Here is a 23987-nt window from a genome sequence, read left to right on the forward strand (position 1 = left end):
TAAGCTCTTCTTAGGTCTTTAACATTTATCCAGGTCTTTGAACAGAATGCGCAGTGCCAAGAACAAGCTCTCTGGTTGTCTTTGTGTAACAAAGCTTTCCATCTTTCTCAATGTTTTAGTTGCCTTTTCCTCTAAACACACTAACCTCAACAATAAGCTTATTGCGAACTCCAGAGCTAGCTGAACTTGCTGTTCCTCCCTTGTATTGCTAGATACCTAAAAAGGGAGAAGCCAATCTGTCTTCATTAAGAGAGGCATTATTTTTCTGTATTTGACCATTTGTTTTCATCAAATACAAACACACATAAGGTGGAATTCATCCCGCACAAATTCAGGCACTGCAACAGAGTCCTGTAGGCTGCCCCTACACTCAGAGGAAGGGGAAAAAAAAAAAAAAAAAAAAAGACGCTTTTAGGTATAATTTGTGCCATCCTACAGCAGAGATCTAAAAATTAAGCGAATCACACTTTGTGTACTTATTCCTCTCTGCTACAATGGCAATTTGGAGTGTATAGGGTATGCTGCAGATGTATGATGCTAGGTAAGATGAATTCTACCCGTAACATGTCAGGAGACCACTCAGATTAATCTCAGCCATTTGAGATTGGGTCTAAAATTAAACCATTTAGACCACTGAGGTCTAAAAAAAAAAAAAAAAAAATAACACCCAGCTTAAAAAAAAAAAATCTTTTTTATAAGAGAGAGAATATGTGATTTAGGTAAGCCTCCCTTAGAAATCCTTTGGTGACTCACAAAACTTCCTGCAGTCATGCCCATTTTTAAAAGAAAACTCAGAAGAGACACACACCGGAGCCTTCTGCGTGAGACTCTGGTGCTGACAAGGAGAAGTGCTGCCATCTCTCTGCTTTTCTTACCGCAATATGATGTGCACAGATTCCAGCCTGGACGTGATGTAAGCTTTTGTGACTTCTGGTGTGTACGTTTCGAGCATGTGAGGCTCTGTGGCTTTAACATAGGGCACTGATGCAGCCAGCCGCTGCCACAAGCTTAGGAGATAGTGAACGCTGTTTGGTGCGAACTCCCAGTGCTACCAGGAGCCAAGAGAAAGAAAAGGAAAGGAAACTAGTGAGTTATGGCCTTGATTATTTTACCCATATTATTTTGACTCATGTAGCACCAGATATAGCAACATCTAATGGCTTTAATGACCTGCTTGCCAATTTTAACAATGAATTTCAGTTCACATCTGAATTCAGTGGGCATTACCAGCATTCAGTAAAGACTGAAACATAATCCCGAGTTCCTAGGCTGTGTAGCTGAGCCAAAGCCTTTGGTCCCAAACTACTGCCGAGCTCATACCGTAGCGTGCTACAGACAGCTCCCCGAACAGAATGTACAGTTTAAGGCTGTTTTCCAGATAGGTATTAAAATGTAGCAAACAAAGGCATTATGTAACCTATACAATTTTTTTTAACCGTATTCTGTGCAGGCGTGTAGCTACAAGCTGTATACCAGTGGAAAAGTCAGTGGGAATATGGCATGATATTCATATTACTAGCAATCCCTGCAACTGCATTTTAATAGTGAAGTGATACATAATTCTAAAAATAAGCCTTATTTAACAAGGTTGGTTTTTTTTCCCCCTGCTAGGACATGGAAAGACTCTGGAGGCATAGCAACCCTGCCTTCCCCCACATACTGCTCCTGTTCCATTCAGTAGGAATTCACAGAATAATCGATGCTACACCGCAGGATTCTGTCACAGAGTCTGCAGGGTTTTTTGGTAAAAATAACGTACAGTGAATTAAGAACAGACAGGAGGGTTATAATTTTGTTTCAAGAGAAGACAAGGGGCAGAAACACCCATCGAGGGTAAGTAAAACCATTTTGTACCTGCAGGCTGGTCACGGTGAAGTTGGCAATGAGTCGGATGACCTCGGGGTAGTTCTCCACCTTCACCAGCTCTCCCAGCTGGTAATTGCTTTTCAATCGGGCCAGCAATCGGCAGAACTCATGGTAGTTATTTGGGTCTGACAAACTCTGAGAGGAGAAAAAGAGGAGGAGAATTGAGAAACAGCGCTACTTCGCAACACGTGGCAGTCAGCTACAAGTGGTGCATATTTATGGTGGAACAGTAGGAAGAGAGGAGCAAGATGTTGCCCCCTTCTCCCCAGTGCCACAAGTGGGACGTCTACATTAGAAAGTATTTTTGGTGAAGAAACTTGATGCAGAGGAAGGAGAGAGACAATTCCACTGACTGCATCTGAAATACTCACCTGTGGGTTTTCCAGTATTCGTTTAACTCCATCAACGAGATGAGATAAAAACTTTGCTCTTTCCGCATTGTTGAAGAGGGATCTGCGTACAGAGGCTATCTGCACTAAGCAGGATAAAACCTAAAACGGGCACAGAGCATCAACAGAAAGGGAGGGATTAGAACAATAAAATGAACAGCACGTTTTCTTTTCGTGACACGACAAATCATTTAGGTCTTTTTGCATGCTACACAACAGCTCCTTCATCTTTGCAGTTCTGCGTAGTCTACGTAAAAATGTAGAAACAAATTACAGCAGAGAGAAAAACCACATCACCCAAAGGAACACCTCCACCCTGACAGTCAAAGGTGTGTTCCAAACTCTGATCTTAAAAATGCTGGGATTTCTTCAGATGGAGAACACGGATCGCATAAGGCTGAAAATACACTAGGACTGGCAGGGAAAGCTGGTAAACTTAACACAGGCTTGGAAAAGTATCGCAGAAGATGGAAGACAGGCAAGAAAAAAAAAAATTAAATTGTTCTCATCCCAAACCTCTGAAGTTTAAATCGGGAGTAAATTCCAAGGGTGCAGCTGCAGTAGTGAGTAACAGGCTGGTGAATAGGGTTTCGAAGAGCAGCGGCAGCCAGTTATGACTATCACCCTGCAATCCTTATCCGGAGGCAAAGCCCCATTCCCTCTGACCAGTGTAAGGACTGCCTGCTCAACTGCTAAGCTTCTCATTTTTGCTGGCTCTTACATTTACTGATCAAAGAGGCAGGACAATTAAAAGCGTAATTGCTTCGGATTTCTATTCAGTAACAAAAAAAAAGTCTTACACTGTTAAAGTCGCTCATGAATATTTGAGGCTCTAAATTCAGAATTAGCAAGTAACCCTTCAACATAATGAACAATGCTGAGAGTCTCAGTGGAAAAAATACTTCTGAAGGACCCTTCCCTCCCTAGCCAAAGGGCATGTTTTCATTGTAGCATTAATGATGAAAAATATTTATCCGATAGATAAATGCCTGGCAGGCAATTTTTTTCAAGAAGAAATAATCCAGCTTTTAGTTCAGTTGTGCTATTGGCCATTTCATCCAACTGGGACATGGCCTAGTTTTAAAGTGTGGAAGGAGAAATTACGTTCCTTGGTTGTGTTCCCAGACTTGCTACCTACATGCAGTATGGTTTTAGGATCAAATTCGCAATACAGTGGAAATAACATAAGCTACATCCCTCAAAAAGGGCTTACTGGAAGAGTAAGAGCAGGCAGACTCTAAGCTACGCAAGGACAAAGAAGTAGGTTGGACTTCCAGCAAAGAAGCTGCTCTTAGGTCAAATCCAAAACCTGCAGATGGATCAAAACTACCAGCAGCAGCAGCACCAGACCGGCCTCCTCTTTGCCGCTACAGCTCATCACAGTAAAGGTAACCGTCTGAAGTCAGCCTACGGCATTTTAACCAACAGCAAATCTCCCAAATTAATCCCACAAATGCTTTCTGGTAGCAGAGCCTGTAAGGAAAATAAACACTAAACTTACCAGAGGAGAAAACGAAGGAGGGATGGAATGATAAAGATCAAAAAACAACTGAAGGGTCGAAGAATCCAAGAATGCTGAAACAGAACGGAGCATTTTATTGAGAACACCTCCATTTACTGCTTTCCGTAAGTCTAATGCTTATCTTATCAACAATGACGTGTACTTGCCACATGCAGCACCACACTAAGAAAACCTCCAAAGGATTTTACATTTTTACGCAATTGCCTTTCCCAGAAATAAAGTAAACCCACTGGTACTTGGTACTAAGAAAAAATGACAGGAAAACATTTTAAGAACACAATCTGTGAAACTGCCTGCGAAATGACTGGTGAGAACAGCAAGGATGTTGAGAACAGGTGCCAAGTTATTTGTTATTTATATTTAAAAAAAAACCCATACAGTTTACTGTTTCTTGAATTGGCAGGTGTAAGACTGAAGGGGTAGAGGAGTGTTTCTATAACTCAACATAACCAACCCAAACTGAACCGCATTTGTAATCACACTAAGGAAAGGCTGGATTTTGCATCTGGCATTGTACGCAAAAGTTTATTTGTTAAGTAGAGAGAGGGCTTTAGCAAGTCACCCATGCTTTCAGCTGGTATGCTGTAGATTAGCCCTCTTCCTCCAGCAAGATTACCTGATCTCCAACTGGTTGGGATCTGCACAGTGCAAAGATCATCTGAGGACTCGTCTGTTGATGTGCCAATGAAATCAAAGTTCAGGCAATTATGCGTGAGCTTAAGAAGCTGCATGAGCAGACCATGCTGGCTTTCATCATTTAGATTCAGGTTCTTCCCAGAAGCCTATAAAATACATCAAATTAAAAAAAGTAAGAAAAAAAAAAAAATCAAGGTGACAGCTGAGTTTGAGGCAGTAATTCAACTTTAGACAGGATGTGGCAATCACAAGGATCACATGCCACAAGCACCAACCCCAGCTATCACATATTTTTATAGACAGCATGTGTATTTACATGCTTAGTCTCTACAGGAGATGGATAAACAGACAGCGCTTTCTTTTTCACTCTGCTTGTACTGCACCGGAGAAAAGCAGCCAGGCTTGCCAGCTTGCAATTATACCGTGAGATTCAGGAGATAAGGAAGTTCTTATTAAGTTTAAGCACAAGAATACATTTTCTGCCTGACAAGCACTTAGCAGCAGGGAATCCTGTTGCTGCACCTAACCCTCATATGGAAATGAGTGCGTTGTTGCTTTTGTTGCACAGATGATCCGTATAAGCCCTGCTCCCGTTACAACGCCCTGCGATGGGCAGGGAAAACATGGCTACACTCAAGTAACACAAAGAGCTGGATAGACACGAAATGCTAGGTCTTTTTACTGCAGTTCAAATGTAGCACGCAGGTCTGTACTCCAGGGACAGGCCAGCCCGTCTATCCTTTGTATTATCGCTCTGTACTTAAAACTAACTTAAGTCTATTGCAAAGAACCCGTTGCACCGTGCCGACACCGCCAAGACCAGTGCCGGTGGTTGCCGGAATGCCTTCCTCGCGCTCTCCGCTGTATCACAAAGACTTACTCTTCTGAGGCTGCCTAAATGCACCCTGTTTTACGGACATGGATACAGACGTGATCACTGGTTTCTCGCAGCCCGATCCTCCCCACTTGAAAGGGTCACCTTAGAAACTTCTGCTTTATATACAGAAGCTTGAGACAGCTACTATTAGATAAAAAAAGACATAATTTGGGTAGCAGGTGTTTAATCGCGGGAAAACGCAGAAGTTGCAGGAGACAACAGAAAACATTCCAACCTGTCTTAAACCACAGCATCCCAAGAAACAAAAGCAAGATGATTCCGAGTTAGGGTGGAAAGCCAGAGGCAAGCCATGTCTTTCTAGTCTCTGAGTCCCCATGGTCACGCAGCCACAATAGTGTGGGCAATAGCTCAGCCAGAACTACCTGTACAGGACAACAGTAAGCCTGCAGGTGTGGGGACACCAGGTTTAACAAGGTCTGGTTTACGCCTCCTGGCTGAGCACAAGCACTTGCTGAATTTTCTCCAACAAGTCTGGGCAGTTATAAGGACCCTGTCCTGCCTGCACCTCTTCAGGCGCTTCTTTTCGCAAAACTAGAGGAATCCTTTTATTTCTGAGACCTCTAATCAACCATCCAATGCACCTGAAATAAGCCAATGAATTCAAAAGTTACCAGAGCTGTTACGGCTCAGGAGGACGGGTGCATGGGGAAGGATGACTAGCGTGATTCTACAAGCCTTGCTTCCTTTAGAAACCAGGAGGAGAAAAAAAGATCAAATTAAACCCACGTACGCACCTTTGTTACTGACAGAACCAGAGCTGCTCATTTTGAAATATCTTTAAAATAAAGTTCCCTTTTCACTCTTTGTGCTATTTGTCAACTTTGACACTTCACTCCACTGGCAGGATGAAAGTTAAACTAATCAAATCTGTGCCACTGATTAAAACTCCAGATTAACTTTTTAGAAAAGAAACCTGACGCAGAATCGAGAATTTTCTTCAGATAATCCACCTGCTTACAAAATATACATGTGCTACTTCAGCAGAAAGAAAAACTGCTTTTTTGGGGGTAAAACCCAACCCTACTAGCAGACCATTGCTGCCCTGTCCCAAGGTAAGTATTTTTAAAGCAAGTTAACTCATGTGTGATAATTAGCACAAAAAAAAAAACCTGGGGAACACAAGCCAGTCTAATATTTATCGTGTGTTAATACATCAAGGACAATTTTCAGTCTCAATCTACTAAACATATCTTCGCTAACACTTTTTCCTCTCACCACGTGGGTTTTAAACTGAGGTTAAAAAAAAAAGAGATAAGGACTTACTTTACAGGAAACCTCTCTGCCAGTACTGTAAATCAAAGATATTTAAAACATAAAACAAACATCTCATCTCTTTCCTGATGCTTTACGACAGGAAAGTTTAACCCGAGCCTCATGGTCCAGGCATGTATGTTCAATCAAAATCATTGAAAGGAGTTATATTTCTGTTATTGTATCATGTTTTTTTTTTTTTTTCCTTAATACAAACCTAAGTCAAAGCTTTCCTGAAAAACAAGTCCAGAACATAGCTTTTAGAACAAGAGCGCTCATTCCAGGAGAGTTACATCAGCGGGAACTTCAGCCCAAAGTCTGTCGCCCCAACATACAAGGGAGATGACAAACGACAGTTTCCTTACCTGTTTCAGTAAATTGCATGACAGTGTGAAAATATCAAATAAGGATGAATCTCGGAAGGAAGAGGCTATTTTCCTGTGCTTGGTCAGTGGATGAGTAGTATCCGCCTGAGCAGAGAGAAAACCAGCGCTTAGAACTGACGGGCAGAGGTGGACCAAGACCAGCAGAACCTGCAGGAACCCTGTTACGCACTGGGACATGAAGGTTTCCCTCCCCAGAGCGATGTCGCACCAGCTGGCTAAACTGGGGGGATGCACTGCCGCTCCGTTATGTGCTGCTACTGCAGAGCAGCGGTTCTTCCATGGATAAAATCATATTGCTGGCTGATGACAGGACTTTCCACCTACAATACTTACAACGCCGTTTCACTGTACCCCTGCCAGAAAGCAGGGTTGGGTTTACTCTCAAGTACATTTAAAACTCTTCCAAAGCAGGATCAGCAGCAGTATTTTCAACAGCACTTATGTCATTTTAGAAACTTGCACGCTGCTTTCTAAAGTGCTCCAATCTCCTAAGAGTTAAATCCTACCTGAAGTCGCTGGGCAGACACATGGTCAACTACTAGCAATTATAATTCCCCTCCTGAACCTGCACAGATGAGAAGAAAACTAGAAGGAGAGTTAACCAGTGACAGCCAGTTTGGACTTTGCTGTACCTATTATAAACTCCAGTTCCGGACCTCTCACTGTATCACAATAAAGAGCTGACATATGATCTAAGAGGCAAACACACACATATTGCTTTATACTGGATAACAACGTCTCCAACCGATGCAACCAATGCATTCTAGCATGGGTGAGGACAGGTTATGTCACTTTGCACAGTACTTTCTAGGAAGGGGAGAAAGGTGAAGCGATACTTCACATCTTTGCCATTTATTTGAACACAGGCTGGCAAAATTCCACTTGCCCAGCATAAATTATTTGATGGGCAGTTGGTTATCACAGTGCATCTGGGACAGAGCCTTATTGCAGCCCTGTGTAGAAGCACGCAACGTGAATCTCCATTTTCTTTACGCTTTTGTTACTATACCTCTGTTAACCTTAAATATGCACACATCTCATCCAGTACTGCAGGAACCAGTACGGCTCTAGCCGCTGCAGACCTCACTTTAACGTACTAACCTTCACAACGATCCCATGGAGGATGCAAACACTCTTATATTATAGGTGAGAAAGAGAAGCCCTGCATCACCCAGTAGTTGGTGGCAGATCAGAACTGGACCTAAATTTGTCAGGTGCTCTAAGAACTGAATTATTGCTCCTCAGCTCACGCTATTAGATTTCAGGGGTCTTTAAGAAAATAAGCATTATTTACTCTCTCCACGATTATTACAAATTTCATGTATTTCTAGGCTTGTGGCAAACGAGTGTTTCCTTTTTCTTCACCAAGAGGTCACGTGGCTTAAACCAGTGAACTTCCACAATACAGTGGACGCTCAGTACCTCCGGGCAAGTCTGTGCAGCACTTACAGGATGAAAACTGATACTTCAAAACAGTTACTAGCACTTTATTTTATTTGTACTGTGAGCTTTTGGAACGAAACCTTTAGTAAACAGAGCTCTAGAAAATTCGGCTCTCATGCAGTGTCGTTGGAAGTTTAAATAGTTATCAAAAAAAGCCTGATGAGAAGCCCCACAAGGGTTTTTTTGGGCGGGTTGTTTTGCTACGTACATGTACATGACCCCACTCTGATGAGTGGGCATGTTGGCAGATTTATTATTTTGCAAGTAATGGCAGTTTTAGACTTTCCAAGATGAGTCACTGAATCCAGCCCTGTGCAATTGCTGGCACAAAACACATTCAGGAACAAGTAGTAAACTGTGGCAGATTTAATATCCAAGATATCAGGAAGAGATTTTTGATCAAAGTCTTTAATTTTGTCGCTTGTTTTAGTATCAACCTGCAGAGACTCTGGAACTGGGATAGGCGACAGTTTCTGTGCGGACCCTTCTCCTGCAAGTAGAAGCTGTAGCCCTGTACAAAGATGCCGACAGACACATACTGATTTATAGAGGTAAACGGACTTGCTTTCATCCTTGATGCAAGGAAGTGAAGGACCGGCCCTCTATGGAGACGGAGTTAGGATTGTACAGAAGTCTGGGCAAGGACGTGGAACAGTAATAAGACATGGCTTAAGAGTTACGAGGAGAGCTATGAGTTAGGATTTACTGATCAGGCCAGGCTTGAAGAATGAAAGTGAATTTGGGGTCTGAAACGGATGCAGAAGCCGTTCAGATTACAGGGCAGGGCTTGGGAAGTTCAGTGGAAGAAATCGGTGCTTTGCCCTGGCCAGGAGAAAACCTCCTCCTGTTTCCAGTTCTGAAAACAATTTGTAATCGTCCTTCAAACCCCACTCAAGGATCTCTCCATTCCAATGCCTCGATTAGTCAGCATACCAGCAAAAATGAAAGGCTAGTTTCCTTAGCAAGATATTAAAATCAAAAATCTTAGTTACACCTGGTCCTCTTACCAAAATTAGAGACATTTATACACATGGCAACCCTCATGCTGTCTTAGGACAGCGGTAGCCATCAACGGTGCTACAGCAAAGTCTGCCTGACTGATTAGGAAAACGATGTAAGCTTAGATAGTAGCAAGTAAAGCTGCCTGTTCCAGCTCTCAACATAAATACCGAGAGGTAGCATAACGTTAGAGGGCTCTGCAAACCACCGAACTAACCTACCCGGAAAGACTTGCTGCAGCTGGCACGACCGGGTGCCATGCCACAGCACCACAGACTCGGTGTGCCCAGTCTTCCTTCTGCCAGTCACCCAGGGCCGGGGCTGTGTAAGGGACTCAGCACTCAGCCCCGATAAACCGGCAGAATATGAGATCTACCTGCTGGGAACGCTATGAAATTTAGTGCTGAATGAAAATGACACTTCTAAAAATCTGCACAATTTGGCAAATCCTCTTTGTTTCATCTCCCTGGTCAATACGGAGGGCGTGCTCCATTCGCTTCTTGGCACAAGAATGCTGTAAGCTGCAACAGTGCACGGGGAGCGACAACAGAAGGTGCTAGGGATGTCCTCATGCTTGGGGCTTTGTCCTCACTAGGTAGGCTTGGCTAGCTGCTTAGCATTGCTCTTTCCTTTTTCATCTCAGAAGATGACATCAAAATATGAAAGATGGAAGATGCCAGTGAAACAAAACAATTCCTTAGGACAGGTTTCAGCATCTTACCACAAAAGTAGGTGACTGTGTAAAAATAACAGGGGGAAAAAAAAAAATAAAGAAAACACCCACCACACAACACCCCCTACACCAAAAAAAAAACCAAACCACCAAACAATGCACAGACACACAGCAGGACACAACAATATGAATGAGAAAATTGGACACTTACTTCACTGAGGAAGGCTGTAGCACTTACTTGATTAATTTCATTAGTTAGTTGGGACAGGATTGTCACTCCTATGATGCAGTGCTCTACACTATCCTGAGGAAGGAAAGGGGGACAGGGAAAGCAGTTAGCAGTGCCAGGACGGTTTCATTAAGCTTCACCGTCGTTCAAAGACCTTTCTGCTTGGAAGATTTCTAGACATGTTTGTCTAGAAATGCTTTATTTTTGTAGTATTGTGACTGGAAAAAAGCCCATGAGCAATACCAAGCAGAGAATTTAAAATGTCCTTTTAAAGTACTTGATGTTGTTAACAATGCAAAGGGTTCTAAAGCGTTCGGTAACATGAGTTAATAAAAATAGGCATCTTTAAGAATTTAATCCACATTTTTCTGTTATGCCCTAACTCCAAAAAGATTTATTTAGATTTAAATCAGTTCCTTTAATTTTAACAGAGGCTGTGGTAAAACGTGCAGAAATTTCTGCAACATTAGGACGAGCATTAAAGTCACCAGATGAAAACTCTGGGAAATAAACTCCCCCCTGCTTTTTAAACTACAGACCTTGAACAACATGAGCAGCAGCTGACCAAGTTTCTCCACGCACCCGCCCCAGGACCCTCCTGCCAAGAAGGACAGCCTATCTCCCAGTGAAGGGAGTCCATTCTTCACAGCCTGTTCAGCCTCTGGCTGCACTTGAGACTGCCAACAAGGGGCCAATTGTGAACTAAGTCTGTGACAGATACCTCTTCACTAGAAACGGTAATCCATTTATCAAATGATTTAAGAGAAACAACCTGTATTGTTCCTTTGCCCCAGTTTCTGTTCTGTAACTAATAAATGATGTTTCCTTTCCTAGCTCCACCTTGCTTTGCACCTTCTGCACAAAATCGCCCTGATCTCCAGCTTCAAACACTGAACTCATCTGCAACAAAGGAATTCAAGCATATTTAGGCTTGGGACCTTGGCCACTTCTTTACTGGAGCCATCTCTCGACGACAGTCTCAGTATTTACATGACAATATCTAGACAGAAGCCACTGGAAAACCTTGCTGAACCACGTCTTTAAAAAATGTGCAGCCTCCTGTACACTTTAGCAGCCAGAACAGGTAACTCGAGAAAATGGGAACAGACCGTCTCAAACTGAACACAGCAAGCAGATATTCACACCATTTAATTAGGTTCCTGATTAAAAAGCATACATTCCCCATGTCATGAGCTGAGAGAGTAGGGAATCTAGCTCTGATTATTTCAGCTAAGAGGACCTGCAAACTATTTGGAACATAGTTATCAGCCCAGAAAGGAACACGATCTTTAAATTACTTAACACCTTCTCGATCCTGCTTCACTGCAAACATCTGTAAATGCCTAAAATAATAGTAGCTAGCCTATTTTCTGAATGCCCACACTCTCCCGCTCCAGAATTAAAGCCTTGTATGCATTACATCTCCTTTTCCACACTGGGAAGAATTTCTGGTCATTTTGATGTCTTCTACTGTCTTCCTCCAACTTTTGATTTTGGGACAAGTTTCAGAGCAAATAAATCAGTATTTGTAGTGTTACAGGATTTACTGATGTCTCTGGGAAGAAGTTTCAGTTTGGAGACAGCTGTTGATAAAAATGCAACCTTCTACCTATAGTCTTTTGGGTTGGGAATGAAACCCTGTACTGTGGTAGCACATTTATGAAACAGTCAGGACTTATAAAGAAAATTAACAATAACACACTAGTTTTCAGCTACGTTTGGTTATGATAACTCAGCTAAACATCAAACGTGACTTCCACGGATATATCACCCTTGCAGTGAATGAAAGCAAGTCAAGCATGGCACATATTTCCCCCGTAGACAATAAGCCCACATGTTTACCATTTTGCACTCATCAGCGTGGTGTATTTAAGCTTGAGAGCTTGAAAGGAGAATTGTGCAACTGGAACGCCAAAAGACGTGCCTTACCGTTGAATACTAATGGTGGCAGTTTCCAGAAAGAAATCCCTGCCCCACCAAACTTTAAATTATAAAGACTGACCTGTCCTGCCAGTTGTCAGCTGCTTAGCCTTGGTAGTCACTATTGAATCAACAAATGCACAGATGAAAGACTGGACAGAGGATACTAAGGTGCAAAACAGTAACTGAAAAAATGCATGGACTTCCAAATCCCACATTTTTATCCCATATTTATCTTACAAAAAATCTGACCTGTAAAAACCTTGTGACATCTGTGATGACGTTCCTGAAGACATATTCATCCTTCTGACAGTCAAACCAGCCCAACTTTGTGATCCTGGCGTATAACTGGATGAGCGCTTGTGTGACAAACGTTGCCAACTTTGGCCTAGTGGCAAGGTAGTTGAGCACATAGTTCCCTGAAACACAGAGAAGAGGTGTATCTGTAGACAAAAGCTCGGCAGATGGAACTGAGATGGTAACACCGATAAGAAAAAGCATCTTTTTGAAAGCCGTTTAAAAAAAAAAAATCAGCACAATAGTGGGTTAGACACAAACGTTGACCTTTTACTTGTGAATTTACCATACTAAAGCTGTGGAACAGATCTGGAAAGTGGTTAGAGACAGGTGAGAGCTCCTCCCCACAAGCCTAACTTGTTTGGTATTATCAGATTAAGCCCAACCCTCTGTAAGCACATGCAAAGAGCAAGAAAAGCTGAAAATATTTCAAGACCTTTCCTCGGGGATGATCATCTACCACATCATTCGTAAAAAAGAAAGCAGACTGAACGGCATTCGGACTCCTTCCTCGGAGGAAGGGAAGTATCAGCCATTCTCCAGGAAAGAGCGCTGTGACAGACCGACTGCTCCCTTAGGAAATACTCTAAAGGATATTTCAGAGATCCATAAAGGATTTTCAGTTTTGAAAGCATGTCCTCAGAAGAGGCAAGCACCATGCGTATTTTATACTCCACAAGAAATTTATCAAATGCATCTGGTTTATTCACAAGACCACAGAGTCGTCATTCCCTTCCATCTGGAAAAAAATCTGTATATTTAGCCTTGAACTCTGATAGCTAATGATATAGGTCAAGATGCCATCTAAGAGAAATGTTTCTTTGCCTTTTGGGTATCCTATATCTTAGGATGCCCAAACTGTAAAGCACAGCAGCTTGCAGAAAACCTCCCACCCGTGGATGAAAGTCCGTATGACAAACATTCACATTAGTTTGGTCAGAAAAATTAAGTCTTGTACTTACGAATATCTATTCGTTGTTCCAATGGTAAAGGGTTGTTTGTGCGTGACACGAGTTTTGTAAGGCATGTAGCTGCCAATAACTGGGAGTAGGATGACTGTAAAGAAAAAAAACCCAAAACACAAATAGAAGTTTACTGCACACTTCAGAAGATCAAGCAGCAATGCTGGATTTTAAGCTAATTGCTCTCTGGAAATTTCAGTTTAAAGCATTAATTTAATTGGTAAGCCTAAATACTCTACTTAGCATTTATTCTATGTTTTTATAGACACTAAGGTAAACCAAATACTTGAAGAAAGTGTTTTAGAAGGAAAGGAAAAGCTTTTAAAGAGCGGAAGACAACGGAGCCACCACTGAAGGCAGGAGTAAAACTGCAAACGTAGTCAAACTGCATGAAGTTAACCTTAAACACCATGCCTGAAAAAGACTATTAGCCCTCTGAGCCGTAGGAGTACGTTACCATACATTAAGAAGCACTTACAACTTCCACTTGATTATTAAATACAGGTTAAAATTTATTTCTTACAGAACAGCACACAGACCATTGAACTGTAATCTAATTCAAGGGACACAAATGATGGCATTCAACCACCTAAAACCCCTGGCTGCACCCGATTCCATAAATTACAGCCAGGGAAATGACAAGCATTTTGCATGCTGATTTCTGTAACATATAGTACTGTAGAAAGCTTAGTAGCCAAGATGCAGGAAACCTACTTATTCCAATATTCCCAAGGACAGTCGGGTATAAAGTGAGTCAGATCCCAGACTGAACAAAAAACCCCACAACCCTCTGGCAAGGGTCAGAGAGGCAATGGATCACACGCAGAGAATGACACTGGGCTTTAGGAACTTTCCTTAAAAAAAAAAAAAAAAACAAACAAAACTATGTGTCCTCAGGTAAACCAGTTACTAGTTCCCACCAGCAGAGCTTCAAATCAGTTTGTTTTGAATTCACTGGACTTCAAATTTAACAAAAAGTTAAATAATTCGCTTTGTGTAAGTTCGCTAAGCCTGTTAAGTGTCACTCTTCTCCTCCTCCCTTCACCACCTCCTTCTCCTCCTCCTCCTGCAGGACTGACTCTTTACAACAGGCTGTTCAACGTTTCCTATTTTTGTGAACAAGGGTCCAATCTGGTAGATATGAGAGCTGGATGCACATTCTGCCAAAATTCAAATCTTGCAAGATCATGTGGCAAAGCCATTTTAAACATTTTTTTGTGCTGATACAAAGTAAAAACCAAATGGCCACTTAAAAAGAAGAAAGCTAAAAAAAGTCAGGCAGGATTTACTGCTGGCATATTTTACATCCTTTCTGTAACACTAATTCTAAAGCACATGATCTAATTTTCCCTGTTTTCAACTGCTGGATTATTAAGACAACACTATAGCAGGGGCAGTTTTCCAAGGAAACATTCCAGAAGCAACACTGCTGGTTTTATCCCCTATGAACCTCTGCGCACACACCGTTTTCTCCCCGAAACCTGCAGAGAAGGCAGTGGTTCCCACAGTCTATGAAATACCACTGCCATAATAACGTTTTCAACTTAAAGCTTGATGTGTCTGGGTGGTAGCCTGCGAAGAATGCAGCAAGGCCCACAAGACGTTAGAATTGACAACCGTTTGTAGTAACCACTGCAGCAGCATAATTAGCCATCGGAGGCAATGCTTTTTTTGGCATAGGCTGCCCACAAATTGAGACGCATGAGAGCATACGGGGGATGGAATATAAACACCGCATAGCAGACCTGGGCGCTATTTCCCTTATCAATGCCCAAAATAGCAAGATACATTTTGGACAATTATATTGTTTTACATACACTCCCTCTTTCTAGAAGAAGCTGGCACTTGCTCAGGCAGTCTGGACTGTTGGTGAACTCAACCAAGGCTTTCTCTGCCTGGAGCCGTGTCGCAGTGTCTGTGGTCTCATACAGCTGCTTGCACAGGTTCTCTAGCTGGGCTAGGCTCTGGAACACAGGAAAACACATCAATTAGAAACAAGAGGTTTTACAGTTCAGTTATGCAGCAGTTTAACCCAGGTTATACGTACGTATACATACACACATATATAAAACTTTACTGTTTGCGCAAAGGAAAGAAAACGCTTAACTCCGTTTGCTCTTCCACCACCTAAATGCATTTAGCCTACTAAACTACCTGTACAGGTATTTCACAGCTCTCTCTTATACTTGACAAAATATCAGGTTGCCTCCCCACTTTCACCTTTTTTACCTGAACTCGGGCACCCGCTCCCAGGGTCAGCACTCACCCAGCCTGAAGGCACCGCACCGTGCGGCTGACGAGGTCTGGGAAACCTCTTACATCTCATGCTGTAACGGCGATAATCCTAACCTGCCCATTTTAAATAGCAAAAACCATTCTCACATCTAGCTGTTATGTTACACAGCGTCAACCCCCTCGCAAACTTGGTTTATGTTCCCTTTGCAGGGCACCGTCACAGACTTCAGCATCCCAGGATGCTGGAGGGAATCTCACGTTAAATCTTCCGCACTACACATGCCAAAAATACCTAAAGCACAACAGCGCAAACGAAGAACGGGATGGATGCCTTTGAGCGGCGTCTCTGTGAACGCGTTCGAAGGGAAATAAAACTACCAGGCAGACTCCGTGTGCTCAAACAACTGGAAAATGTTTGCCATAAACTGTGATCCGGGCAGATGGTTTCCCCCAGTGAAATCTTAGGTGTCCTACTTAAAAAGTGGCTTCACAGATGGATATAAATATTCCCTCAGGCTCTTACAGCTAGATTAATAAAGCAGGTATTTTCAATCACTTTAGGGCTACTTTCTAGATTTCCAGGGGTAAATCATTACAAGCAAACCATAACTTTTGTGCATTTGTAAAAAGAAGGGTAGCATCAGTCACCTAATTTATTTTTGGAGGACAGGTTGTTATGCAAAAGCTGAGTTACCGACAGGGTCGGCCGACGGATTCAGGCACCGCATCAGCGCACAGCTGAACGCTTTCTTATACACAAGAGGAGCAATTCCATGCCAAAAGCACACAGAAGTTTTTGATGCTCTGTTGCCGAGATGATCATCGGATAAGACTGTGTTAGAAGAAACAGAGAGGGACCCTCTGCAAAAATTCCCTTTCCCTGTACCATGTTGCAGAGCTCTGATTTTGGTGGTTTGGTGGGTTTTTTTTTTTAACCCCCACCTCATGGAAAATGTTGCCCCGACAGCTTCACTACGTTAGAGAAATTAGAGAACTTTGCCAAGTGCTAGACAGCAGTTCAACATACAGTTTTCCTTTTGAGAAAGCCCAAACCCAAAGACTTAAGCTCTCCACTGAAAATCCTCAAAAACCTAAGACGAATATGAACCATTACTAACCATAAACTATTATAAGCCATATCAACTATGGTTAAGCATTTGTCAGTACCTGTCATTTCTCATCACAAATCCACTTTCGGTTATTTCAAATCAGTTGGCAAAGTCCACATAGAGGAAGGTGCCTGTTTACGTCTATCATCTGCAGCCCAAGGACAAAACATGGTGTTTTTCCTCCAAATCTCAAAAATCCTTGCGACCATTTATCAAGTTGAAAAGCTACCACGACCCTTTGGTCCCTGATGGACTGAATCCTTGGGAAGGGGCTCAGCCTGGCTCCACCACCCCAGTGGGATGAATTGCAGCCCATGGTCCCACACCAAACCGATGAACACTGATCCGGAGACCGTGGTTTACAATTTTGGGGGAAAAAAAAAAAAATTTTTTTGAAGAGTTTTACATCACCATGCATTAGTTCTTTGAGAAGCTGAGGAATGGGGTTTCCCTACAGTCAGCTTTCTTCACACCTCCAAGAAACGCTAATTCCCTGCGACTGTTTGGGGCTCGGTGGCAATAACCACGGCTCCTTTTGTGCGACACTCGCCATGACAAAACACCCTTGTTTGTGCGGAGTGCGTGATCCGTGCCAGCCTGCTTGCAGATTACAGTTAGTTAACTCCCTCGGAGCCAGAGGAAACGCACGACCTCCGGGACTCAAACAAAACAACTCCAAAAAGCCAACCACCCCAATCGAATGGCCCGTCTGCCGCCCAAGAGATATGGCACACAAGGTCACCGTTAAATGCCCCATTAATGACACTGTGGTCATTAAAGCACAGTTTTCCTGTGGAAAAAAGAATCACACGCATGGAAAAGCTAGTCCAAATTACCCAGGAGTGTGAATCCAGCAACTCAACGGGGAATAAAAGTGCACTCTATTCACGTTAAGATTAAGCCAAGCATCCAAACCAGGTTTTAAACATATTTTTAATATCTCGTCTCTTATTGTGCAGCGTCAGCGGTCCCGAGTGTCCCTGTCCGGACGATCCTCAAGATAAAGTTCACTCAATGCTCCTTCCTCGGGGCATCCCCAGATACGCAGCTGCAGAGGGGGCTGTGGGATGGAGAGTATTTTTGGGCACAGTACCAAAGCCTATGAGGGCAACTGGGAGGGAAAGCTGACGTCCAAACTTGGGAGTTTTCATCCATTATCTCAAGTTTGTGAATGGTCATTTTATTTTTTAATTTAATGTGCTCAAACATCCAAAAAAACCACATTCACGATAAGCACAACCAAAGAAATTTCTCTGATGAAAAACCTTTACGCATAATTTTTAGGATTGTCTCACCAATAAATTTCTTTCCTCTTCTCGTGCCCTAACTCGATTATCTGTCACACGGACAGGCGGAGCAGTCAAGCTGCCCTGATAACGCGTTCCAGGTTTGCAACGTGACGTTTTCAGCACGTTTTAATATTGCCGTGATGAGGGCAGCGGAGTTCCCCTCCTCTCCGCCGACGGGGTAGAAATCAGGCTTGCCTTACTCCAGCACCCAGCTCTGAAAGTCAGAGATGTTCGGGCGTTAGGGGTAGCAAGTAGGTGGGGATTATTTCACTACAGACACCGGGCAATACCTACTCTTTCAACCAAGATAAAAAAAATACCATATAGCGTAATGATTATGCAGGGCAAGAGCTCTGCATGTTGTAGATAAGGACTAAAGCATGAGACAGCAGAGTATTTGAAACAGGGAGACGCTTGGGCATCCCGCTAGTTCTGCACGCGTGGGCTGCATTACAGGACAGAAAGGTACGTGGCCGGTGAGCCGAGAAGAAAAATAGCGCTAAAGATGTAATTACAACTACCCAAAACTTGTGTTCGTCGCTCCTTGGAGAACGAGCGGCTCCAAAAACTCTTTGTAAAAAGAAGAAAGCAGTCCTTTGCACCTAGGGAAGACGAGGAGGCGTGGATGAGGGCTCGGGGTAGCAGGGGGCTGACGGGGACGCTGCGGCCGTGGGGCAGCAGTCGGGATGGCATTTTAGGAGGAGAACTGCTGAGTCACGGGAGACAGCCCCGAGTGTCAAACACCCCCCCCCCCCCCGCTGGCTCCCGGCCTTCCAAATCGCTCTTATCTGCTCCTCGCACGACAGCACTGAGATCCCAGGATTTTTCTGCCGTTGCACATGCTATATTCTATTAACACACACTAGTACGCCCAAAGTACTTCATGCAGTAACAAAAAAAATCCTCACACGGTCCAATTTCTCTCGCGCACCGCACGACGAAGGCTAAATGACAACCTGAAACACCGGCCATCTACCACCGTCTACCACCACTCCCAGCTAGGAGTATGTGTCTTAAATGCATACTGAAAAGCCTAAACTGCCACTGAATTTTTCACTGGACCACCTCTCGACTCCAAGCTCGGCACAGATGACGATCGCTTCACTTTTCCTCCTATGGGCACACACATTTTTTTCCCCTCCGAAGCCAAGACCCAAACAACGCCTATGCTTTTCCTTCCAATAAAGTGTGGCAATTAATGCCTAGGAACAGAAATCTGCATCCTAGCTCAGTGCTCTTCTAAATCCAGCTTCCAGGCACAACATCTTATTATGACAACGTCTACAAGCCTTAGACCATGTTTTTTTGCGAACAGAATTTGAAGAAGGTTGTGGTCCTAGGAAAAAAAAAAAAACAAACCAATGTAATATTTTTGATCCACCTCCCCAAACTGAAGTTCAGCCCTACACTGCAAAGCACCGGACGGTAACGCAATACACCCTAGGATTGACACCAGCACCATTCTTTTGTATGCAGTAGAAGCGTTTTTCAAGAAGGGCAAGTATATTTATCAGAAACCAGCAAATGTGACAAATGATTAGCAAAGCTTCCACTCCCCTTCCCCCTCAAGAGCGACGAGCTCTGAGGGAAGTTTTGGGGCTCTTTGCCACCGGAGCCCTGCCTGGGGCGAAGCTCTCTCCGCCGCGGGCTGCGCAGTCCTGGGCGGGAATTGCCAGTCCATCAGCCTCCTATGAACTTTGCATCATCCTGTTGCTTATTTCTTCAATAATATCAAACACTGGGAATAAATGAGTTTTCCTCTGTATATGGCACCTCCTTTCTACAATCCCGGCCACAGATGTTTGTCCACTGAGAACAGCTGTGAAGCTCAAAACATGAAAAAAAAAAAAAAACCCAACCTATCAATCTCATTTATACTACAAGCTACAAATAAAACACATCAGTGTTCAGTGTTTTCCCCATGGTGAAGATAAACAACGTGTGATCATCTTTAAAATGATAAATACTACAAGGAAAGTAACAGCTACCTAAAAGGAGTCCCCGGGGGATGGCTGTGGAATTGATCCTATATTACACGGTTGCTTAAGCAACACTCTTTACATCCAAGGGCTGCAATAAGCTCTAGGCAGGTTTAGTTCAATAGAGTTTGACTTTGCCACGCTGACAGTTCCCATTTCAGAAAATTGAGGAAATGCACGCTGTGCTCAAGATGGCAGAGCCAGAAAGTAAGCAGGGGTGTACACAGCCAGCCCCGCTCGCTCGGGGGGAGCGGACAAGCAAGAACCCCACCGATTCAGACATCTAAAAATCAGAGTATTTGGCTTAACGAGATCAATCCAAACTTTTCTGTTGCCTGGTGGTTCTTATACTGAAGGATGTGCGTTGCTGTAAATCCTCCAGGCACACACTGTTTCCAAGACATTCCTTCCTCCTGCCTTATGGCTACCGACTCCCTGAGCCAGAGATCCTGCAACATGTTTAATACAGTTATTTTTGTCCCAAGCACATTCATCCATTTTAATATCCCCCAACTGATTCCCCCATATGTTATAATCAAAGTCAGACTTCGCAAGCGCTGGGCAACTGCAGGGCAGGCGATGAGATGTTTATGTCCTTGCTCACTACGAGCATGCAACAGGCCCCAGAAGATGAGTTACCCGCGCACCTCCAGGACGTGCCATCACGGCGGTGGGAAGAGACTATCATCTATTTTCCCTTTCACTTGAACATTTTATGTCTAAGGAATATCGATTTCTGTATTTGTCAGTAAACACGCACACATGGTGTTAAAGCAAGTAACACGAGATGCAGCGCGCGCTTCTCTAACGCAGCTCCTGAAACCTTGCCTTCAGTCCTATGCTGGCACCGGGCATCGGAGCTGCACCGCCTGTGTCAGCTTCTGCTCTTCAAAGCTGCAGACGTTAGTTCGCTTTCCTCAATTCCTCGCCGACTTTACAGCAAAACAGGGAGGAAGAAGATGCAGCATGCAGTCAGGGCTCCGAAACGCTGCGTTTTAGCAAATGCAACCATGCAATGAAGATGCATCGCAGCAGTCGAGGGTCCTGGTGTTTTAAGTGAATAAAGCTCAGAGAATGCCTCAGGTCATTTGATGAATGTCAGGTATTTCAACCAAAAATAAAAAAGCTTTTAGGCTGAACGATGCAACTATTAACTGCCAAGGACCAGGATGATGCACTTCCTAAGTACTCATAGCTGTAAAAATCAAGGTCTCATGGCTCATCGCCCTCATTTGTTAAGAGAATCTGAACAACAAATTGTCCATTTCCATTTACCCTGCTAATAACGGAGAAAGCAAACCTACCTTCACCCTTCCAGCACATCTCAAAATTATTTATCGCGGTAGTATTTTCAGGCATTTCCCTGCAGCTCTCGGGGAATCAATAAAGAGCTCTCATTTCTTTCTCCAAGATGAATGGTCTTCAAGCCCAGACGGAACAGGGCTGCCTTCAGGATTCAGCCCTGCCATTTTACTGCGCAACGCTTTAGAGCGACTTCCAGACACCACCCCACGGAACCGCTTCAAATGAACAGTAACACCTCCCATAACTTAGTACTGACAACATATAACCTCATATGTTACACAGGGCAGTTTCTATCTCAAAGAGCTTAAAGAGGAGGAACACGATACCCTTAGCAGGTGGTGAAACTGTTGAGAAACTCTTCAGTATTCTAGTCGGGTGCAAATAAATACGTGTGCATAATTTTATCAAGGCTTAGCTCTGTAAGGACAGCCATTTGTTTAGCTATCTGCTAAGAAATGAGAGAAAAGACAAGATAACATTTGGCTTTCTAACACAGGGCATGTCTTACGTGAACAGTCCTGCAGCTAATTATACCTCGGAGGCCAGTATCTATCTAATCTCCAAAAGAAATCTCTACATTTCTGCATCATCAGGATTTCCAGATGCTAGCAGGATCCATGTGCATATACCAACAGCCACGAAATAAATTAAGAAGAGGTCTGACAATGCATCAGATTTATTTCTTTTTTAGACAATGAAACAGATGCAGTGAAATAGGGAATCATCCCTGCTTTCGGTGCTGGCCAGCTGGAAGTTTTTATTTCACCGTGTTCTGGGTTTGCACTTCTTTCATGCAGCACGGAGCCTGATACAATGCACAACTTGAACTGCTAATTGGAAGGTCTGACTCCTCTGGAAAAACGATCACATTTCTATTATCTTCTCTGAACACTACATGTAATTGTGCAGTGTTACTCACCTGAACGTGTAATTCACTTAGAAGAGGAGGTTTGTTATAGAACAAACGGGAAAAGTAAAACAACAGAGATACGATGGCCCAAGGCACCCAGCTTCTGGAGTCGACAGGGATCAGACCATCAATGGAGGAAAAAGTGAGCGGGCTGGGAAGATGCACAGGGCTGTAAACTATGGCAGCTATTTCTTGCATGGGAAGTCTGACAGCCATACCTCAGGAAAGGTGAAGTTGAAAAAAATCCACTTGTCTTATTTAAAAAAAAAAAAAACATTTCTTTAAAAGTTAGCTCATTTCTGGAACAATAAATCACATCCTGCTTTGAAGAAACTGCCTCTATACCATGACAGATTTCTACTAAACTTGAGGCAACCATTCCCGAGGTCAATCCCCACTGATGCTGTTGAAGTAGTAACGAGAGATCCCTAGTGATGTAATACCCAGGAATGGATGAAGGACTGAATTCTATCCCAGGAAAGGCCTCTCTCCTGGTGGGAGGACTCAGCAGGGCCCTAGGCAAGGACAGCAGCACAACTGGCCTGGTAACTGCAACAAGCAGGCGCTCCTCCAATTTTGAGGATAAAAAAAGGAGAGGCCGGAGCCGCACCAACACCTTTGCTACAACAATGGGAGAATGAGTCACTCCTGTTTCTCTTTACCTTTTTATTTATACGCCACAGCTAATATACTGCTTCAGCAGCCGCACACTTCTAACCTCTCTTTTTCAGAACTGAACGTTCCTTGTGCATCTGAGGGTTTTTCATTTGGCAAAGGTTGGCCATTTCCTAACGAGCAGCAACCAGACAATTAGGAAAGAGCAAGCCCAACACAGACACGGGACCAACACAGCACTGGATACATGGAGATGGGAAATCTGCAATCATTTGGATGAGCCAAACCTCTCAAAATCTCATCTACCCGTTGGTAACAACTACAGAACATATTATAGAGAGAAAGGAGTCCTGCCATGCAAATCAGCATTCCCCATTTCGGTAGCATGGGCTCAGAGTTCGGGTAGGTACCAAGGTCGCTGTGTTTCCTGCAGCAGACAGAAATGTTTTTCATATTATTAGGATTAACAGTACAACTCTGGTACCTCTCGGTGTGGATACAGTTCTAGCGAACAAACAGAATTGGACTTGGGGTATTTAGTCTGAAAGACACCTCTGACAGCCTAGATGGTTATTCTGGAAGGAGACAGCTTATGTTTTGTGTCTCTAAACCAGAAAATCAGGCAACAGGCACCACAGTTCTTTGCCTGTGCAGGTCTGCAAGGTACAGACAGATTCAAAGTGATGACGTGAGTAGGAGCTGGAGCTATGGCACAACACTCTTCTCTGAATGGTACTGGAAGCATTGGGGGGGATTATTTTTTATTTGTTTAGATAGCAGGATAACCCCTGTGGGGTGCCACTTTGGAGCACCACACAAGAACCAGTAACACACCTTCTCTTCTTCTGATAGTTTTAACTGAGTAGTATTTTTTCTTTGAACTCTAGGAAGAGCAGCTCATTTACAAAATGATCTGAATGAACTGAAAATTGCTTTTGAGGTCACAGATGCTTTGCATTTGGTTAGGAGGAGGGAAAAACCATAGTCTTCAGCATTGCCTCATCCCACCGCATTCAGGACACGGAACAGAAGGTAAGGAGTCTCATGGCAGCTACCAGAACCGAAGTAGAAAAA

The 23987-nt window shown here is 43.4% G+C and overlaps 1 protein-coding gene across 1 annotated transcript in view; it reads right to left on the bottom strand.

Annotated features, from left to right (window-relative positions):
* Window positions 1–15456, bottom strand: part of XPO7 (exportin 7) — a 32650-nt gene extending 17194 nt beyond the window's left edge. The window contains exons 1-10 of the mRNA XM_009468817.2: window positions 15289–15456; window positions 13472–13565; window positions 12465–12631; window positions 10302–10367; window positions 6928–7032; window positions 4394–4559; window positions 3757–3830; window positions 2238–2357; window positions 1855–2001; window positions 876–1048 (exon numbers count right to left, since the gene is read on the bottom strand). Coding sequence (XP_009467092.2) covers window positions 876–1048; window positions 1855–2001; window positions 2238–2357; window positions 3757–3830; window positions 4394–4559; window positions 6928–7032; window positions 10302–10367; window positions 12465–12631; window positions 13472–13565; window positions 15289–15456 — 1280 coding nt within the window. The remainder of the gene's footprint in view (window positions 1–875; window positions 1049–1854; window positions 2002–2237; window positions 2358–3756; window positions 3831–4393; window positions 4560–6927; window positions 7033–10301; window positions 10368–12464; window positions 12632–13471; window positions 13566–15288) is intronic.
* Between the last annotated feature and the right edge of the window lie 8531 nt (window positions 15457–23987).

The sequence above is a fragment of the Nipponia nippon genome, unplaced genomic scaffold, assembly GCF_047370975.1.
Source record: "Nipponia nippon isolate SJK-2023a ecotype South Korea unplaced genomic scaffold, ASM4737097v1 scaffold_27, whole genome shotgun sequence".
NCBI classification, from domain to species: Eukaryota; Metazoa; Chordata; class Aves; order Pelecaniformes; family Threskiornithidae; genus Nipponia; species Nipponia nippon.